The sequence below is a fragment of the Lissotriton vulgaris genome, chromosome 1_1, assembly GCF_964263255.1.
Source record: "Lissotriton vulgaris chromosome 1_1, aLisVul1.2, whole genome shotgun sequence".
NCBI classification, from domain to species: Eukaryota; Metazoa; Chordata; class Amphibia; order Caudata; family Salamandridae; genus Lissotriton; species Lissotriton vulgaris.
In genome coordinates this window covers 378,846,265-378,864,357 of record NC_141685.1, presented here as the reverse complement: position 1 = coordinate 378,864,357, position 18,093 = coordinate 378,846,265, and the positions used below count along the sequence as shown (strand labels likewise).

The following is an 18,093-nucleotide window of genomic DNA, read 5'->3' as shown; positions in this document are numbered from 1 at the left end:
TTGACATAAAGGTAACGTTATCCTTTTTAAGACTTATTTGTGCACAGTATTATCAGATCAAGTATCTTATTCCCTCCATTATCTGCAAAGTCTGTTTTTAGTATATTTTTTGTGTGCCTCCCACGAAAATCTTTGGAGAAATCTTCAATAAATTGAATTATGAAAAGATCGAGAGTGTACTCTAAATTATCATTATTATGTTTCCTGTATTTGTTGTTTATGGATGCATTTTGGGCTTGGTTGTTCATTGTTGAATGTATGTGATCTGTCTTCGGAGTGCAGATGAATAATCCTTCCAACAAAATGATAGAAGCTAAGTTGGTATGTATCTCTTCTTTTATCATGGCAGCACGACTGCCTCTGCAGCACTGTTCCTCCAAACACAATAGCAATACGATTCATACCTCCATGCCATTAATACATCAGTGTACATGAAGACAATTCTTTGTTCAACCAGTTGATTGAAATTCAGGTCTTGCTCATTGCTCACAAAGTAACATTTGTTTATTTCTTCCTAATAGGTCTTTTTTCTTCAGGAGTGACAAATTGGTTGGAACAGCACAGTTAAAACTGGACAGACTTGAATCTGAATGCGAAATCAGAGAAATAATTGAGGTGCATCATTTCTTAGTGATATTTGTTTCTTAATAAAAAATTGCAACTGTATTATAAAAACTTTCCACAGTAATTTAATTTTGTAAATTTCAGTTGTGTCTCCAACCTTCCCGAATTGCAAGAAAGGCAATGTCCACATAGAGCATCAGAGTTAATCTAGATATAGGCAGAGGAAAGGAGAAGGATATAAAGGCACATAACCAGTTTGCTCATTATCTGTATTGAAAAAGAGGAAGTTATAAAAGGCACCTAACCTCTGCATTCATTATATGCACTGAAAAAGACAAAATTGTCTGCAGCTCATACCTCACTGACTTACCTGGCTTGAAGTTATAAATGCACTATAGGCTCTAAGCTATATATTGGGTCTGTCATGCAGTCCTCTCCGAAAGTAAGAATGGAATTAGATTTTGCTGATGCTTTTTATTCACTCTCTCTTTAATGATATAAAAGTTCGCATGCTGCACTGGTCTGAGGAAAAAAAGGATGTCCCCAAATGGTCCAATCCGACAGCACACCAGATTGTAGTCTCAATTCTCAATATCTGAAACTATCATTTCTATTTTGGTCAGCTGCAACTTATGGTGGTCTAGCTTGTAGTTTCCTGCATTACCTGGGAAAGACAAATATCTTGCTCCCATTCAGGAGTAAATGGCTGTTCGTGTTGGATCATTGGGTCATGCTTTTCCCCTGCTTGGAGCTCCCCACGCCGGTTTTGATTACCCTGCCTTCCTGACTTTTTGCCTTCTGAGCTCTTTGTGACAATCCTGAAAACTCCATGCTCTTCAGTTTACCAAAGTAGTCAACTCCATACACCTCTGCATTTAAAAAATATTACATCTTCAGTAATGTTCAGGAACGTGTCATTTCTCTCACTCGACAAAATGTTAAAACTATACGATTTTGAAAATGTACAATTTCTTCAACTTGTGGTGATCTCCCGCAGTTCGTGCAATACCCTGTCCCAGTAGTTTTGCAGTTAGGCGCAAACCCAAGTCACATGGAGGAAAGTTGCTGGCTCCACCCTATAGCGGGCGAAGCGGGGGATTATGTGGTGTTAAATCTATGCAGTCATTGAGGAGTTAAATAGGTGGGGTTTAAATGAAAAAATTAGGTTAGCTTGAACCAGGCGTTGCTGGCATCCTCCTGGACCTGTGCGCTGCCAACAAGGAGTCCCAACATTTACTGTCCACTGGCACCGTCTGCCCCTCAACTTCTGTGAGGGGCTCCAGTAGTTTGGCCTACCACCTGCCACAAATTCCCATTGCATCTAAACCTGCAGACGGCGTTCAAGACTTTGTATATGCTGGAGATCAGGCCTCTGAAGGAGTTTGAGTTGTGCTGCAGCGTCCGTGAATCCTCCGGTTCTGCTGCGAAATTGACCCAGACCTGTGTGCATAATCTTAGCATAGTGTAAGAATTGACCGTGTCGTAATTGAAAGATTTCCAGCGCCCCCTCCATTGTGAGGAAGGTACCATTGAGCTACAAGCCCCCAACCGTGCAGCATCCCTCATCGTAAAACTGCGTTTGATCCACTACGGATTGTATTTGCTCTTAACAGGGAAACCATTGAAGGGGCATCAACCTGGCATAGGGGGAACTAAGAAGCATCAGCGTAACCGATTTTCCCAAACCTCTGCGACCTGGCAGAGGATTAACAGGCAATAAACCAGTACCCGTGATCAGGTGGTCTTTAAAAGTGAGCTAATGCTGGCCTGTGTACTCACCGGCTGTCTCGGTGAGAGTATGAGCGGGCCGGCTTTCCCCCTTTAGCAGCCATGCCAGCAATCTCCTCGACTTATCACCTTCCTGATGCAACAGCTGTCGGACAGTCCCACCTTTCCCAGATATTTCCAATCCGCCGCTGTGCTGCCAACAAGGACTTCTGATGCTCACTTTACACTGGCATTGTGTGCTCATGATCCGTCAGGACCCCCTCAGCCAGCTCCAGCTCAACCAACTCTGAAAAAGCATTCCTCACACCTCACCAGCTTCGAGGTGTCCTAATCCAGCCCTCTCCAAGAGGTGGACAGGGCATTGGAATCAAAGTACCAGCTAGTCACCGCGTAGAGTTTCACTGAGAACAGTGTGTGACCCAGTGTCTCCGGGTGGAGCTGCCAAAGTGGGACCCGTGGCCTGGCACCGCCCACACCTCAATCCAGCAACAATGGCACATGGTCAGAAAGCAATCTACCCAGGATTTGGATCTTCAGTATGGCAGTCGGCATATGGCCAGACACCAAAAGCCTGTTAAGCCGACTAGAAGTCTCATGCAAAGGGACATAGCATGTGAATTCCCGCGCATCAGGGTGTTTTACACGGCAAGCAAGATGCAACAAGCAATATGCAAATGGTAACATTATATTGTTAGGGTGCTTGTTACTGTAGAAGAAACACCATGCAGAATTTATTAGACATGAAAAGGGTGCTTGCCACGTGTGCTGAGCACTGTGCAACAAGCAACAGCAATAGAAACTTAAATGGTTACTGATCTTGACACTTGTAGAAGACACTCAAGTAAAAGTGTGCTTTTCACCGTAGGAGAAACACTGCAGCAATTGTCAGACATGCTACAGTACTTGTCACTGCAGAAGAGGCCGCGTTGTGAGGTGTAGAGAGGAGACCAGGCCTGAGGGGAAAAAATGCGGCCACTGAACGCGCGGCAAGGATCACAACAAATAAATGCTATTGCCAGTTGGGCTGGCACAAGAACAGATGTGAGGAGCTCAATCTAATTCTATGCTGTACAACGACAGAAGACCGCGACCTCATTGACCTACTGTTGACTGCCGCAGTCAAAATAATCCTAAGCAACTGGAAAGACACCACAAAAGCGACACCACAGGCATGGCTCAACTGGGTCACTTTCCTAAGAGGGGCAGATAACATTACAGCGAAATATACACCGAAAACTCACAGGCAATCAAACATGTGGAGGCCCTTAGACCTCTACCTTTCATCACACAAACCCCCCTAGGCGCAGACACCAGACACTAGACAGCCACCAAGGGACACAGTACAGGGACCGACACTACAACAAGAGAAACCGGCTAGGAAGTACACTCTCCTATCATCTACCTCTATCACTCTCTATCCTCTCTATCGTCCGGGGTGCTATACCCACCAGGCAGATCAAAGGGGGGAAAGAAGACCACGCCAAGCAAGACTCGGATAACGGACTTCTTCTTCCTTCTTGGACTAGTAGATCTACCCGAACCCACGCACCATGGCAAGGAACGAACTATTGCAGGACAATATTACTATACCCCCCCCCCCCCCCCCCCGGCGCCTCCTTTTTCTCTCCTTTCTTCTTTCTCCTCTTTTCTTTCCGCCACTCATGTATGCTCCATGTAAATATATATTTTTTTTATATACAATAAAAAATTACGGAAATTAATTCTATGCTGTATTGGCAGCATGTATGCTACAGCTCGAAGCAGAGTTAAATATGCTTTAAAACCCCCGGCTGAAAGTTGCTTTCATCAGATGACAGTCAGAGACTCCCGGCTGGAATCATTGCCGTCGTGAGCTGAGACGCAGATGTGCACCGATAAACATGGAAACTTGCAGCGACCTGTAAGAAGATAAATAGAAGTGCTTCCCCCATAGCTTGATAGCTGTTCAACCTGGTGCCTGTGAATATGTCTATTGGTCACTAGATGGTCGTGCAGCTTAAGGAGAGGAGACTGAAATTGGAGGAGCCAGGAAAACATTGTGCCTTACCATGGCAGCAAGGATCATGTCTGAGTCTGACTGTGGCGTCTCGAAGGAGCAGAGAGGTAGGCCCTCTGATTTCAGCAGGAAAGTAGGCTATGTATTCACTGCATACCGCGCACCAGGGGATAGAGATATCGGCCCTGTAACAGCTGCTCTCCGCGCCCCAGGGCGTTCTGTCAAGACAATCTCTCATTAAATCGTAGCGGGAGGCCCAGCTGTTTGGAGTTTGAAGAGCTTGATGAGACCAAAAGTGGCCAGAAAGGATCTCTTTGAAAACCCGCCCCGCAGCTGCATCTCCTGATGAACGCACCATGCAGTTTGCTGCGGCGGAGAAGCCAAACGAGTGGCAAGCAGGGTTCAAAAAGCCGCTCTAGTCGTCGCCAGCAAATCTATGGCGATTGACTACAGACCAGGTATAGAACAAAAGCATGAATTAGTTTATTAAACACCAAGTAAAGAGATGTCCTCGGATCCTGTGGTGATTGAATTAAGTGACCGTGCTGATTCCATCCATACAGAAATTCACGAGCTGACCACTACAGCTGAGGTCTCCAAATATCTGCGAGCCATGAAGAACGACGGTGCCCCAGGGCCCAACGGCCTCCCTACTGGGGTTTTTAAATGTGCCCTGGTAGAGTGGGCGGAATGTCTGACCCCCCTATATAACAACGTGTTTAAGTCATGTCAGCTACCTGACTCCTGGTTAGGCTCGATCCTGTGCCCCATATTTAAGAAAGGAGACCCCACGTCACCGGCCAATTGTCGACTTATCCCCCTACTAGATCTAGAGGCAAAGGCATACGCCCGGTGTCTTCTAAGGTCACTTGAAAAATGGGTCGCAGAAAATAACATCATACCCTATTACCAAACAGGGTTTCGGGCATCGGCCTCCACAATAGACTATATCACAACCCTAGCCATTCTGAGTCAACAAGCAGCACAAAAAAACCATCTCCCACTTTACTGCTGCTTTATAGACTACAGTACGGCCTTTGATAAAGTATCTCGAAACATCTTATGGAGGAAACTGAACAAGTGGGGGATTCCGCAGAGCCTTCTAGGAGCACTCATCTCCCTGCATAAGAACACGTGGGTGCGAATTAAAACTGGCCCAAAGACTATCTCTTCAAAAATTGCTACAGAAGACGGACTAAAGCAAGGCTGCGTTCTTGCCCCTCTCTTGTTCAATCTTTATACAGCCGACATTGGAGCATTCTTGGAGAATAGTAATCTTCTTCCACCAAAACTGGGCCCTGCAAAAAGGTCTTTGCACATATTACAATACGCTGATGACATTGTAATAATGGACCAAGCAAAATCGGGTCTCCAAAGATCCTTAAGTATGCTCCACATATACAACACCGTCAACGCCCTTAAAATCAACCAGGAAAAGACCAAGGTACTGATATTTGGCAGATGCAAGAATAAGAAAAGCTTGAAGTGAATTTGAATTTGAATTTAAATTTAAAATACTTATAAAGCGCTACGTTCACCGTGCGGTTTCTTGGCGCTATGGAGACAAATTTAGCAGAGAGAGGCCGTAAATAACTGGCGCAGTGAAATGGGTTGGTCATAATTTACAGAGAGAAGGCCTGTTTGAACAAAAAAGTTTTAAGGTCTTTACGGAAGGAGGAGAATTGTTGAGCAGACCGTAAGTGGTCGGGGAGGGAATTCCAAAAAGTAGGAGCCAAAGTTGAAAAATTGGCTCCTCCCCACTTTTTGCGTTTGTAACGCGGAATTTGCAGAAGTGATTGGGACGATGAGCGAAGCTCTCTGGCAGGGACATACTCCCTAATCAAGGAGGAAATGAAGGCGGGAGCAGAGCCCTGGCGGGCCTGAAAAACCATACAGCCAGTCTTAAAAAGGGATCATTCCCTGACAGGAAGCCAGTGGAGCGCCTTTAATAAAGGTGTTGAATGGTGAGAGCGGGAGAGGCCATACACCAATCGGGCCGCCTGGTTCTGAACCATCTGGAGCTTCCGTAGGCTGTACCCCGGGATGCCGTTGTACAGGGCATTGGCGTAATCCAGCCGGGAAATAACCAAAGCGGACATGATCAGTTTAAGTGCCAGGGGAGAAAAGAAACGGGAAACAGTGTGAATAGTACAAAGAGTGAGAAAACAAGAAGAAACAACAGAACTAATTTGTGAATGTAGAGTGAGATGATTGTTCATTTTGATACCTAGGGTCTTGACTGTGGAGGAAGGAGTGGGAGGGGGACCAAGGGAAGAGGGCCAGAGTAAAGAGTTCCAGGGACTGGAAGAACCACCCATGAGAACCAACTCGGTTTTGTCCGGGTTCAACTTCAGATGGTTGTGGTTTATCCAGTCCCTGATGAAAATCATAATAGTCTGAAAGTTAGAAACAGAGTGAGAAGAAGAAGAGAGATTGAAAATGAGCTGGAGGTCATCCGCATAGTTATATACGGTGTCCTCCAGCTGCTGGAGTGCAAAAATTAAAGGATAGATATATAGATTAAACAGTAAAGGAGAGAGAGAGAAACCCTGGGGAACACCACAAGTGACCTGAAGTGGGGTGGTCGTGAGATCCCCCAGCCGGACCGCCTGGGTGCGGTCCCTCAGGAAGGACGATAGCCAAACCAGGGCTGAGCCCTCGATTCCCGCCGCTCTGACACGTGAAAGCAAGATGGAATGGTCCACCGTGTCAAAAGCGGCGGAGAGATCGAGGAGCACCAGGGCCTGGTGTTTGTTTTGGTCCATGCCCTCCCTGAGGTTGTCCAGGACCGACACCACGACAGATTCAGTAGAGTGCCTAGGGCGGAAGCCGGCCTGACGAGACGCCAGGCCACCATTTACTTCTACATGGGCGCTGAGTACCGATGTAACATGGCGCTCAAGCACCTTGCCCAGGTAGGGCAGTAGAGAAATGGGGCGATAGTGAGCTGGGACGGAGGGGTCAGCACCGGACTTCTTCAAAATAGGCACTATTGTGGCTGATTTAAGTGCAGGGATCACAACCCCCTGGGCAAGGGAACTGTTAAGGAAAGTGATCGGGGGCTGGGTGCAAACAGAATAAATCTGTTGGAGAATACGTGCCGGGCAGATGTCGGCCGGAGAGCCTGATTTTACCTTTGGGAGTATCTCTAAGAATATTTCTTCGGTAAGGAGAGGAATCGAGGAGAGACAGCACTGGACAGTAGGGGGAGAGGGTTCAACGAAAGTAAGAGAGGGGGGAGGGATATTGGCCTTGATAATAGCAATTTTTTCCAAAGAGTACGAATTTAACGAATCACACAAGGACTGGGTGGGAGGGGGTTTAGGTTTAGCCCTGTCAGAGTAAGCTAGATCGTTAATTATTGTGAAAATCTCCCTAGATTTGTTCTCTGCCACCAGAATTTTTGTTGAAAAGTAGGCAGTTTTAGCAACTAGTATAGCTTTTTTATAATCACTTAATAGTGTGGAGTAGTGAATTTTTAATGAAGGACAATAGTCCCTTCTCCATTGCCTCTCAGCCTGTCGTAGGGCCAGCTTTTGTTCCTTCAGGTCTTCACTGAAGGAGATTAGGGCATGGTCTGACCAGGGACAAGGAGATACAGACATGGGGGAAACAGAGATGTTGAGAGACCAGACCTGGTCTAATATATGACCATGTATGTGTGTCGGAACATGTATGTGAGGGACAAAATTCAAGGATTGGAGTGATTCAGTGAACTGTTTAGAGAAAGTGCACTCAAGGGGGTCCGAGGGCCAGTATTTGAAATCGCCTAGCACTAGGACTGAGGCGTAGTTGACCGCCAAGGTTGCCAGTAGGTCCTGGAAAGCTGGCATAAACAGAGGGGAAGACTGGGGCGGACGATACATTAAGAGACAAGTAATCGAGGGAGAAAATGTAAGAGAGCGGACTACAAGATGTTCAGTGGGGGTAATGAGGGGGGAGGGAAGAAGTTGAAAATTATATTCGGACCGGGCAATTAGAGCCACGCCACCCCCTGTCTTACCCGCTGGGCGGTCTGCACGTAGAGCCACGTAGGGAGGGGGGAGAGCAGCCAAGAGTGAGGGTAGAGAGGAATCACAAAACCAGGTGTCGGTCAGGAACAGTATGTCGGGCTTGTGAGAATCAAGCAGAACAAACAGCTCGTGATAGTGTTTAACCGCTGACCTGGTGTTAAGCAGAATAATAGATAAAGGAGAAGTGGGGGGAGGGGCGCCAGACAAAGAGGGAGACGGCGCCAATGGTACAGACAGGGGAGCAGAAAGCTGCGGGGATGAGGAAGCAAGGCCAAGCGAAGAAATGTGGCTAATGACAGAATCAGATAACGGCCAATGGCCCTGTATAGCTTTTAGGTCCTCCGCTGAATACGACAAGGAATTGGCATAAGGACGCGCCCCACGGACGGGCGCATACGGGCTTGATTTAGGCTCGACTTCGGCGCGCCTTCGTCGCGCCTGCTGCGCTCGTCCGCTGCGCTTCTTCATTGGGGGCCGTTTAAATAGGGGCAGAGCGCGGGGGTGTGGCGCCGAGCTAGGTCGCCTGAGCAGCCCGATCTAAAATGGCGCCCACATACCACCGAGTCCTGAAAAGATAAAGTAAGTTATTGACCTGTTGATTTTCAGGGAAGTTAAAACAAAGTATTGCAGATAAAAATGCAGTGCCCCTGCTCTCAATCAGCAGGGCGCTGCTATCGCATTCAGGAATCTAGTGAAGCTCCTGCCTGCAGACGCGAACGCTCTGCCACCGGGATCGCCTGCCTCCAACAGAGAGCGCTGCGCAACCACTCCTAAATAGGGGCGGAGCGCGGGGGTGTGGAGCCGAGCTAGGTCGCCTGAGCAGCCCGATATAAAATGGCGCCCACATACCACCGAGTCCTGAAAAGGTAAAGTAAGTTATTGACCTGTTGATTTTCAGGGAAGTTAAAACAAAGTATTGCAGATAAAAATGCAGTGCCCCTGCTCTCAATCAGCAGGGCGCTGCTATCGCACTCAGGAATCTAGTGAAGCTCCTGCCTGCAGACGCGAACCCTCTGCCACCGGGATCGCCTGGAACATGGGCCTGCCAGGATTAAAACAACCCTAAAATATAACTACCTGAGAGTCTGGTTCAACGAGACGTCTAGACGAGCAACTCATCTAGCCGCCTTGAAGAAGAGAGCAGGAACAATTACATACTCCCTGACACGATTGAACCTGTCCCTGAGCAGCCCCTCTGCTGAACCCATTTTGAAGGTGACCAAAGCCACTCTACTTCCTGCCCTAACCTACGGGCATCAGGCCTTCCCCGGTGCATGCTCTGTTAGTCTTGATCTCGCTCAAATTTCCACCTTTAAAAAAATCTCCCATCTCCCAAGTTTCATCCAGCGGGCAAGACTACGTTTGGAGCTGGGCTTACAAAGACAATCAATCTACTGTGCGGCAGACACACTGAAATATTTTATAAGGTCACTAAAAGCCGGTGATAATACCTTAAAATCCCAGCTAAAAGAAACTCTTTCTAGTCCTGGTAACCCCTGGAACACTCAGATTGAAAAGGCCATAACAGTGCTAGAGATTGACAACTTATCTCTCCTTTCAGGCACCATTCCATACTCAGTCTGAAAAAAACTTATCAATAAGCAGGTCAAACTAATCTCCCATCGTATGGACCTTCAGGCTGTAAAAGCATCTACCAATTTGTTTCCCTTGAACAATTTCTACCTTCCTGGGAAATCGCAACCTTATCTCCAGGAAAACTTAAATGCAGCAGCACGGAAGAACATAATGTTTATGCGACTCTTAGGCCTGCGTTCGACGGCCTTTAACAGATGGGCTCCAACAAGCGAGGGGGGGGCTTGCAGACTGTGTAATTACCACTCCGAATCATGGCTGCATCTCTTGTGCTGTTGCCCCGCCCTGGCTGCCCCCAGAAGGTCTCTCTTAAAACCTTTGTATTTAAAATGGGGCATCAGAACATGCTGGGAGGCATCGGCCCGTGCTTTACGTCTACAGACATTCAAGTACTTGCAAGGTCTGGAAAATATGTGAGACTTTTGGACAATCTTTTTTTACCTCCTTTGATCCCTGTGTTTCCATCCCCTCCCCCCAAAAAACTCATCACAGACTTTTTCTGTCACCCAGTTTAGAATCTTATGTTATAATTTATTTTTTATTTTAGGTATAGCAAAGTAATATGTTTACCTTGGCAAATATAAGACTGTTTCCTTTACAATTGTAATGGTCATTAAGCCTGGAGAGTTGTTTTTTAGCTTTGTTTCTTTTAATATGATAAACGTGGTAATGCTGACTTTTATAGCAATGGTTTTAAGTAACTGTGCTAAAGTAATAAAAACAAACAAACAAAAAGTAAAGAGATGTCTATTCTAGGGCCTACATCCAAGTACTATTGTCTCCCCCTAGTCTCAAGCGCCAACTGGCAACCCACTTCAAAACCCAACAATACCTCATGGAAAGCATAGAGCACTGAATCTCTTACCGAAAAATAACGCTCTTAACACAATAAAACTGGTTAGTTCGATATAACAGAAATGTACCTAAATGAATACCTGGTGTGTAATCGGTGACTAACATGTTCACTTCTCTAACTCCATAATTCACTATACTAATTCACCACTTTATGGGTTCCAGAGTAGCTTGAAACTCGCCAACAAAGCGCTTCAGCACCCCAGCAGGGGTAACAGGCGCTATATAAATGCAAAACTTTCTTTTCCTTCTATCCCTCCGCTATCCTTCTCACTCCAAATAACTGACTAATATCCACCACTCAAAATATTTTCATTTTTCATCATACTAATTCACCACTAATCCTTTATAAGTTTCCGGAGTAGCGTGCTACTCCCCAAAAAAAGTGCTTCAACACCCCATCAGGGGTAAGAAGCGCTATATAATTACAAACCTTTTTCTCCTCTTCATCCTTCCTGATCCAAATAACTGACTAACATATCCACCCCTTAAAGTTTCCTTGCATGTTTCACTATACTAATTCAACGCTAATCCTCTATGTGTCACGGAGTAGCGTGCTACTCGCCGAAAAGCGCTTCAACGCCTCGTCAGGGGTAGTAAGCACTATAAAAATGCAATTACAATACAATACATATACATAGGGTGAACGGTGGCTCTGCCTTAGAGAATTATTGCTCTCTCACCTCATTTTATTGACTATTTGGTGTAGCCGAGGCAGTACTTGCTTTTTAATGCATGGCTGACTGTTTCACATCTAAAAGGTATATTCAATCATCTTTTATTCAATTATTTGTTAGTAAGTTTAGTCTGGACCTCCTTCTCAGTCATTTGTGTTTTTTTACTGCCTTCAGCTCTTCATGGTTCAGCAATAACCTTTCAGAAACTGCTTGACCTTTTCACTGCAAGATTCCTGTGAATAAATAATTAAAATGATTCTTGTAAATATGACACGACCCAGTAGTTTTTCTTCTGGCTGCTGAATTTGTTACCACTTTTCTATTTAAACCTGTATTTTGCCAAAACATGAATATGTTTTCTTTTTAAAGAGTACAGGTCCTGGCTCTATGCCTCTCAATGTTCTGCTGCACTGGAGGTTCTCATTATCCCATGGTGCTTTCAAAACATGTTCTTCACAAGAATGTAGATCCCATTCCATAGTTTTATTAAACTCTTTTATTTATTCTTCTTAAATTTGATCAGCTTGAAGATTCTCTGGGACATTTTTCAGTCCATTATATTTCTTGATCTGAACTATAAATTATAATGGACTAAAAGCTGAAACCTCTCCATTTTCCCAGATCACACCGGCGTGCCCTCTTGGAGGAGATTGATGATTCCGCTTCAGATGCTTTGCCTATGGAGGATAAGGGATATGATGGAGGATAGTGAGTCAGAGCCTGATCTCTCTCCTCCTTCTACTTTACAGTACTGATTCTGGCCTTTACTTGAACATAAAAAATGCCAGTGACATAGACACTTTATCGGACCTACCCCTCTGGCACTGCTTTGGAGGAGGTTTTACAACAGGCATCTGGAAAGTGACCTAAGGTCTGGAATGGACTTTCCAGTAGTAAAATCTAACATTCTGATGGAAATCATGCAGCCTTTGACACAAACGGCAGAACCATTGCTTCCATTTAATGAGGTCTTCCTGGACCCTATCTTGGCTCCATGGAAATAACCTTTTTCGGGCCTCCAATCCACAGGTAGGTTGACAGACACCATAGTCCCAGTCTGGATGACACACACTTTTTATTTAGTCACTGAAGCATCTAGTTGTTCAAACATTGTCATCAAACGCGAACCCCATTGCCTTTCTAATGACTCTCCTGGACAGGGAGGCAAAAAACCCTTAGGCTTTGGGTTGTAATGTGTTTGCCTTCTGTAGTTTGGCCCTCCAGGCAGCAAATGCCACCTGGCATTTAGGTCAAACGTTCCATTTCTTGTGGGAACTGGTGAAATAGCGATCAGAACATATGAAAAAGCCATTCTTTGACCTGAGTGATGGCCTGGGTGCCTTAAAACAGGCTAGACTCTGTGGACACCATTTCTCGGTCTTTGGGTATGGTTGTCCCTTCGCATCAGCATGTTTAGATCCATTGCACTGAATTTTCATAAGATGTTCTACATTTGTGTGCATGCATTGTGATGGTAAGTGCTTATTTGTAGACAAGGCCTATTTGTCGTTGGAATGATTCAAGAACAGAAAGCCTGGCCACTACTGCACAGCATTTTTACCAACAATATTAGAATTTCCATGGTTTTTCTGGGGTTGTCTAAATAAAGGCAGCTTTCTTGGCCCCTTCAAACTCCACTTCAACTATATCACTCTATTTAGGGCCAGGGAGGATATAGGAGTGTCGCCAGCAGCAGCAGATGCAATCCTCGCTATCCACAGTCGTTTTCAAACCCCTCGGACTGCTCCCCACAACAACACCACCTTTTGGTGGGAGTGAGGGTTTTCCATTGTGGTATCCATTTGTAGGAAATCAGGAGGGCTTGCTGGTTCGTCCAATCGCTGTACTAGAGCTAGTCTTTTCCTTCCCTAATCTCCCCTCCAATCCCCCTCCCTTTCTTCAGGTTGTTCTCCCCAGCAGGCTGGAGTCAACTGCTCGAATACCAGTGAAGTCTCTTGGCTTGGGAGCAGACCTAGTTGGTGCATTAGGATCTGCTCTGGTGGGTAAATGCTTAAATTACCTGAAGGATCACCCCTTTTGCCTTCTGTTGGCTGAAGATACCAAGGTCACAGATACCTCCAAGCTAGGCTTGGATGCTCATCTGGCCAACATGACAGAACGGGGCCTCTGGTCTACATAGGAGTAGCTCCAGCTCATAAATGCACTTGAGCTGTTTGTGGGAGGTCTTGCCATAAAGTGCTTTCTTTCTTGCATCTCAAGAGGCAATGTGCAGATGTTGTCGGACTACACCAGTTGCATCCATCATAAAATCAAACAGAAAGGTGTTGGGTCATGAATCCCATGTTGGGAGGTATTTTGCCTGTGCACACTGGCAAAGGAACCAAAGTCTTCTCTCTAGCTAGCCCTTTCACAAGAACTAGCGCTCTCATCGTCCTTTGCGGCATCCTACGCAGGGGGGCCAGGGCTCCCGTAGCGCGGGAAGCCCTTTGAGTGAACTCACACTTGCCAGCAGCGTTGCCATCACCCCAGACTGTGTGGGGATTGTTGAAGAGCACCACCACCTTTTCCCGCAATATCGCCGCTACCCCAGCCAGACCGGAGACCAGAGGCCGGGTAGGAGAGCCAGGAGCAAGAGAACTACCGCTCCCGTCGTCCTTTGCGGCATCCTACGCAGCGCTGCATCGCCGTCACCGCGCCAGGAGGCTCCAAAAGGGGGGCCAGGGCTCCCACAGCGCAGGACGCGCGCTGGCGTGACCGGCCCACGCCCGGCCAAGGGCGTGCCCGTTCGTGTCCGTCAGAGGCCGGAGGAGGCTCGGCTGGGCCATCCCTCTAACAAACAAGGTACTTGGAATTTTTTGTATACTGACACACATTAAACCATTCAACCCAATTATAGCTCGCACCTCAAATGACTCTATGCTGATAACAAATTTGGATTATTCATTTTGCACGTATTTTCTTATGTGTTTGTTCGAGTTCTTGCACAGACTCTGTGCTGTTTTATCTTTATTTTCTAAGTGGTAGAAAACAAATTATATTGGTGGTCACCCGCATTGTCTCTAATATTGTGTCTGTAGATTCAGGTACTTTAAGTGTACTGGTCCCAGATAGTGCCCCGTATTAGAGGTTTCTCCAACAGGTATCCCAGTGGTTGTGTAAACCCACAGAGTCTTGCAGTAGAGATTTGTAATATTAAGCATCTGTGTCCTCTCTAAATTTGGAGCCTCCTAATCAACGCTAGAGTCTAACCTAGGGATACTGCAGAATGGGGAGACGAACATGCGTTGAAAAGAAACAGGCCCCGGCTATGCCCAAATCCAATACCAAACCAACCTCTATTGATTGGATGTTGGAAAAGGCTTTAGGAGCTGTGGCCACCGAAATAGAGCGGACAGAGAGACGACTGTCCTTAACTCCAAACCTAGAAATCGCAACGACTGACCCTAGCACCTCACAAATTATAGGGGTCTTGATAACTGATTCTCCCAGTGACCAAACATCAATAACTGAAGTAGTTAACCCCAAGCAATCTAGGGCTGTCACATCTAACCAATCGGGCAAAAAAGGGAAACCCAAACCCAAAGCGAGACCAGCAGTAAGAAGGAAGAAGCCTGAAGGAGCGATTTCTGATAATGGGAAATCTGGGAATGGTGATCCAGAAGACAGCACAGAAACCACAAACGATCAGCCAGTGTGGGACACAAAGCTAGTGGTGGATTTGCAGATCCAAATGTGGGATTTAGTCCAGGATGAACTCAGACCATTACAAGAGAGGGTCGAAAGGTTGACTGTACTTTTTATTGACTGTACAAGCACTAGGGGGGTAACTCACTGTAACGCTGGTCCTGAAAGTAGAATAAGAGACCAGTCCACTGCAAGTATTGCATTGGCCATTCCAGACCCTAAGTCCAGTCAGCAACCTCCGCTACTAGCACTAAATAGGGAGACACACACATTAGAGGCTGCCACTCGAGACAGTATTGTAAGGCCTCCAACTCCTACATCTAATCAAGCCAATTGTCCACCTTTACTCCATAAATCTAGAGGACAATGGCAAACAAAAATACAGCAGGTAGGGGCAGGCACCCCCACATGCATAGAACCCGCCAATGGCCTCGTTCCTCCCCCAGTCATAAGTCTACCTCCTGCATCAACCCCTTACGTACTTATCCTTGCAGGCATCCCTGAACTTAGAAAGGACCATTATGAATCCCACTAAGAATTAAAGAATAAATGTATCCATTGGCTTGCAAACCACAGGCACTTTAGTTACGACCATGTGGAAGAGATTTTAACCACACGCAGGGTGGGCTGGATATGCAGGCGACACAAGGATTTGCATGGAGACTGCATAGTAAGTAATTTTAGAAATCCGTTGATGGCCCCTCTAGTGGCCCACAAATCGAACTGCCCCAATCGCCCAAAGGCAAGGGTCCTATTGAGGATCTGAACAACAAGTTAGATGACCCGAACTGGGGCATCTTTATTAAACAACATGAGATCTGCATGTTCCAGGAGACGTGGGCCGGAGGGGACATTTCCAAATTGGTTTTTGCCACCTTTAGTATTCCAGCAACATCAGGAGGAAAAGGGAGACCATCGGGAGGCCTTAGCATATGGGTGGGAGTCCACTTAGGCTGTAGGCGAAGCAGATTGGCACAGCATCCAATCATATTCTGTGTGTTGTACTGTTTTTTCCATCAAAGATTTCTGTAGCGCTCCTAAATGTGTACTCCAGACCAGCCATACAGGGTAAGGAGTCTAAAACGCTGGAAGAACTAACTACTTTTTTAGCTACTATTGCAGATAAACATAGAGTGATCCTAGGAGGGGAATTCAATTGTCAGTTTGAGCCACTAGAGGGAATGCTCCAGGATAGCCTGTATGATGAGGATACATTTTGGACAATCCCGGAGACTAGGTGTCCACCAGTTAAAAAAATGGTGCCCCCTGGTGATCTAGATGAACTGCCTTGTTCTGAAACACTCCTTACGAGCTTGCAACGGTAGAACCCTGTCTGATACATCGAGCAGTTATACCTTCCATAGAAATGAGCGAGGCTCTTTATTAGATTATATCTTAATTGACTCCAAATCCTGGGACAGGATAATTGATTTTAAGGTTATTCCACGGCTCGATAGTGACCATTATGCTCTAGTACTTGAACGACATGAACTTAATCCCGGGAGAGTCCCAAATATTGATAATCCTACTGATGACAGGTTGACACTTTCAAACTGCAGGAGAAGAGATAACAAGATAAACTCAGCACTGTATATGAAGCCCTGCTTCTGACAGCATCTAACTCAATATCTCACCATGGGAATAGTATAGAATCAATCAATCAATCATAACATTTGTATAGCGCACTACTCACCCGGAAGGGTCTCAAGGCGCTTGGGGGAAAGGGTCCGCTACTGCTCGAACAGCCAGGTCTTGAGTTGTCTCCTGAAGGCGAGGTGGTCCTGGGTCAGCCGAAGGTGGATGGGGAGGGAGTTCCATGTCTTGGCCGCCAGTTAGGAGAAGGATCTTCCTCTGGCGGTGGCTCTTCGGATGCGTGGTACGGCGGCGAGGGCGAGGCTGGTAGACCGTAGCTGGCGGGTGGGCGTGTAGAAGGTTAGGCGGTCGTTGAGGTACTTGGGGCCCAAGTTGTGGAGAGACTTGTGTGCGTGGGTGAGGAGCCGGAACGTGATCCTCTTGTTGACGGGGAGCCAGTGCAGGTTTCTCAGGTGGCCGGAGATGTGGCTGCGTCAGGGGATGTCCAGGATGAGTCGTGCGGAGGCGTTCTGGATGCGTTTGAGTCTTTTCTGTAGCTTGGCTGTGGGTGATTGTCTTCCTGGTTTCCGTCGGGATTCATCGGAATATCTTGCGAAGCATGCGCAGGGTGTGAAAGCACGATGAGGAGACTGCGTTGACTTGTCTGGTCATCGAGAGTGAGGAGTCCAGGATGAAGCCCAGGTTGCGTGCGTGGTCTGTTGGCTTGGGTGTGGTGCCCAGGGCGGGGGGCCACCAGGAGTCGTCCCAAGTGGAGGGTGATGGTCCCAGGATGAGGACTTCCGTCTTGTCTGAGTTCAGTTTCAGGCGGCTGTTCTTCATCCAGTCGGCGACGTCTTTCATCCCTTCGTGCAGGTTGGCTCTGGCGGTGTCAGGGTCTCTGGTGAGGGAGAGGATCCGCTGGGTGTCGTTGGCGTAGGAGATGATTTTGAGGTTGTGTTGGCGTGCGATGGCTGCAAGAGGTCTCATGTAGATGTTGAAGAGGGTGGGGCTGAGTGATGATCCTTGCGGTAGGCCGCAGATGACTTCGGTAGCCTCGGAACGAAACGGGGGGAGGTGGACTCTCTGTGTTCTTCTGTGTTCTTCCAGCGAGGAACGAGATGATCCACTCCAGTTCCTTCTCTTGGATGCCGATGTTGCTGAGGCGCTGAACTAGTGTGCGGTGGCAAACAGTGTTGAACGCTGCAGAGAGGTCCAGGAGGATGAGTGCCGCTGTTTCCCCGTTGTCGAGCAGGGCTCGGATGTCGTCGGTGGCTGCGATGAGGGCGGTCTCGGTGCTGTGGTTGGCTCTGAAACCGGACTGTGAGGGGTGGAGGGATCCGTTCGTCTCGAGGAAGGCGGCAAGCTGTCTGTTGACGATCTTCTCGATGACTTTAGAAGGAAAAGGGAGGAGCGAGATGGGGCGGAAGTTTTTGAGGTCGGTGGGGTCCGCTGT

At 47.0% G+C, this 18,093-nt stretch overlaps 1 protein-coding gene across 1 annotated transcript in view; it reads left to right on the top strand.

Moving 5' to 3' along the window:
* The window catches only part of CC2D1B (coiled-coil and C2 domain containing 1B), a 555,234-nt gene that overhangs the window by 483,400 nt on the left and 53,741 nt on the right, over positions 1 to 18,093 (top strand). The window contains exon 19 of the mRNA XM_086925080.1: positions 522 to 615. Within this exon, the coding sequence (XP_086781206.1) occupies positions 522 to 615 (94 nt within the window). The remainder of the gene's footprint in view (positions 1 to 521; positions 616 to 18,093) is intronic.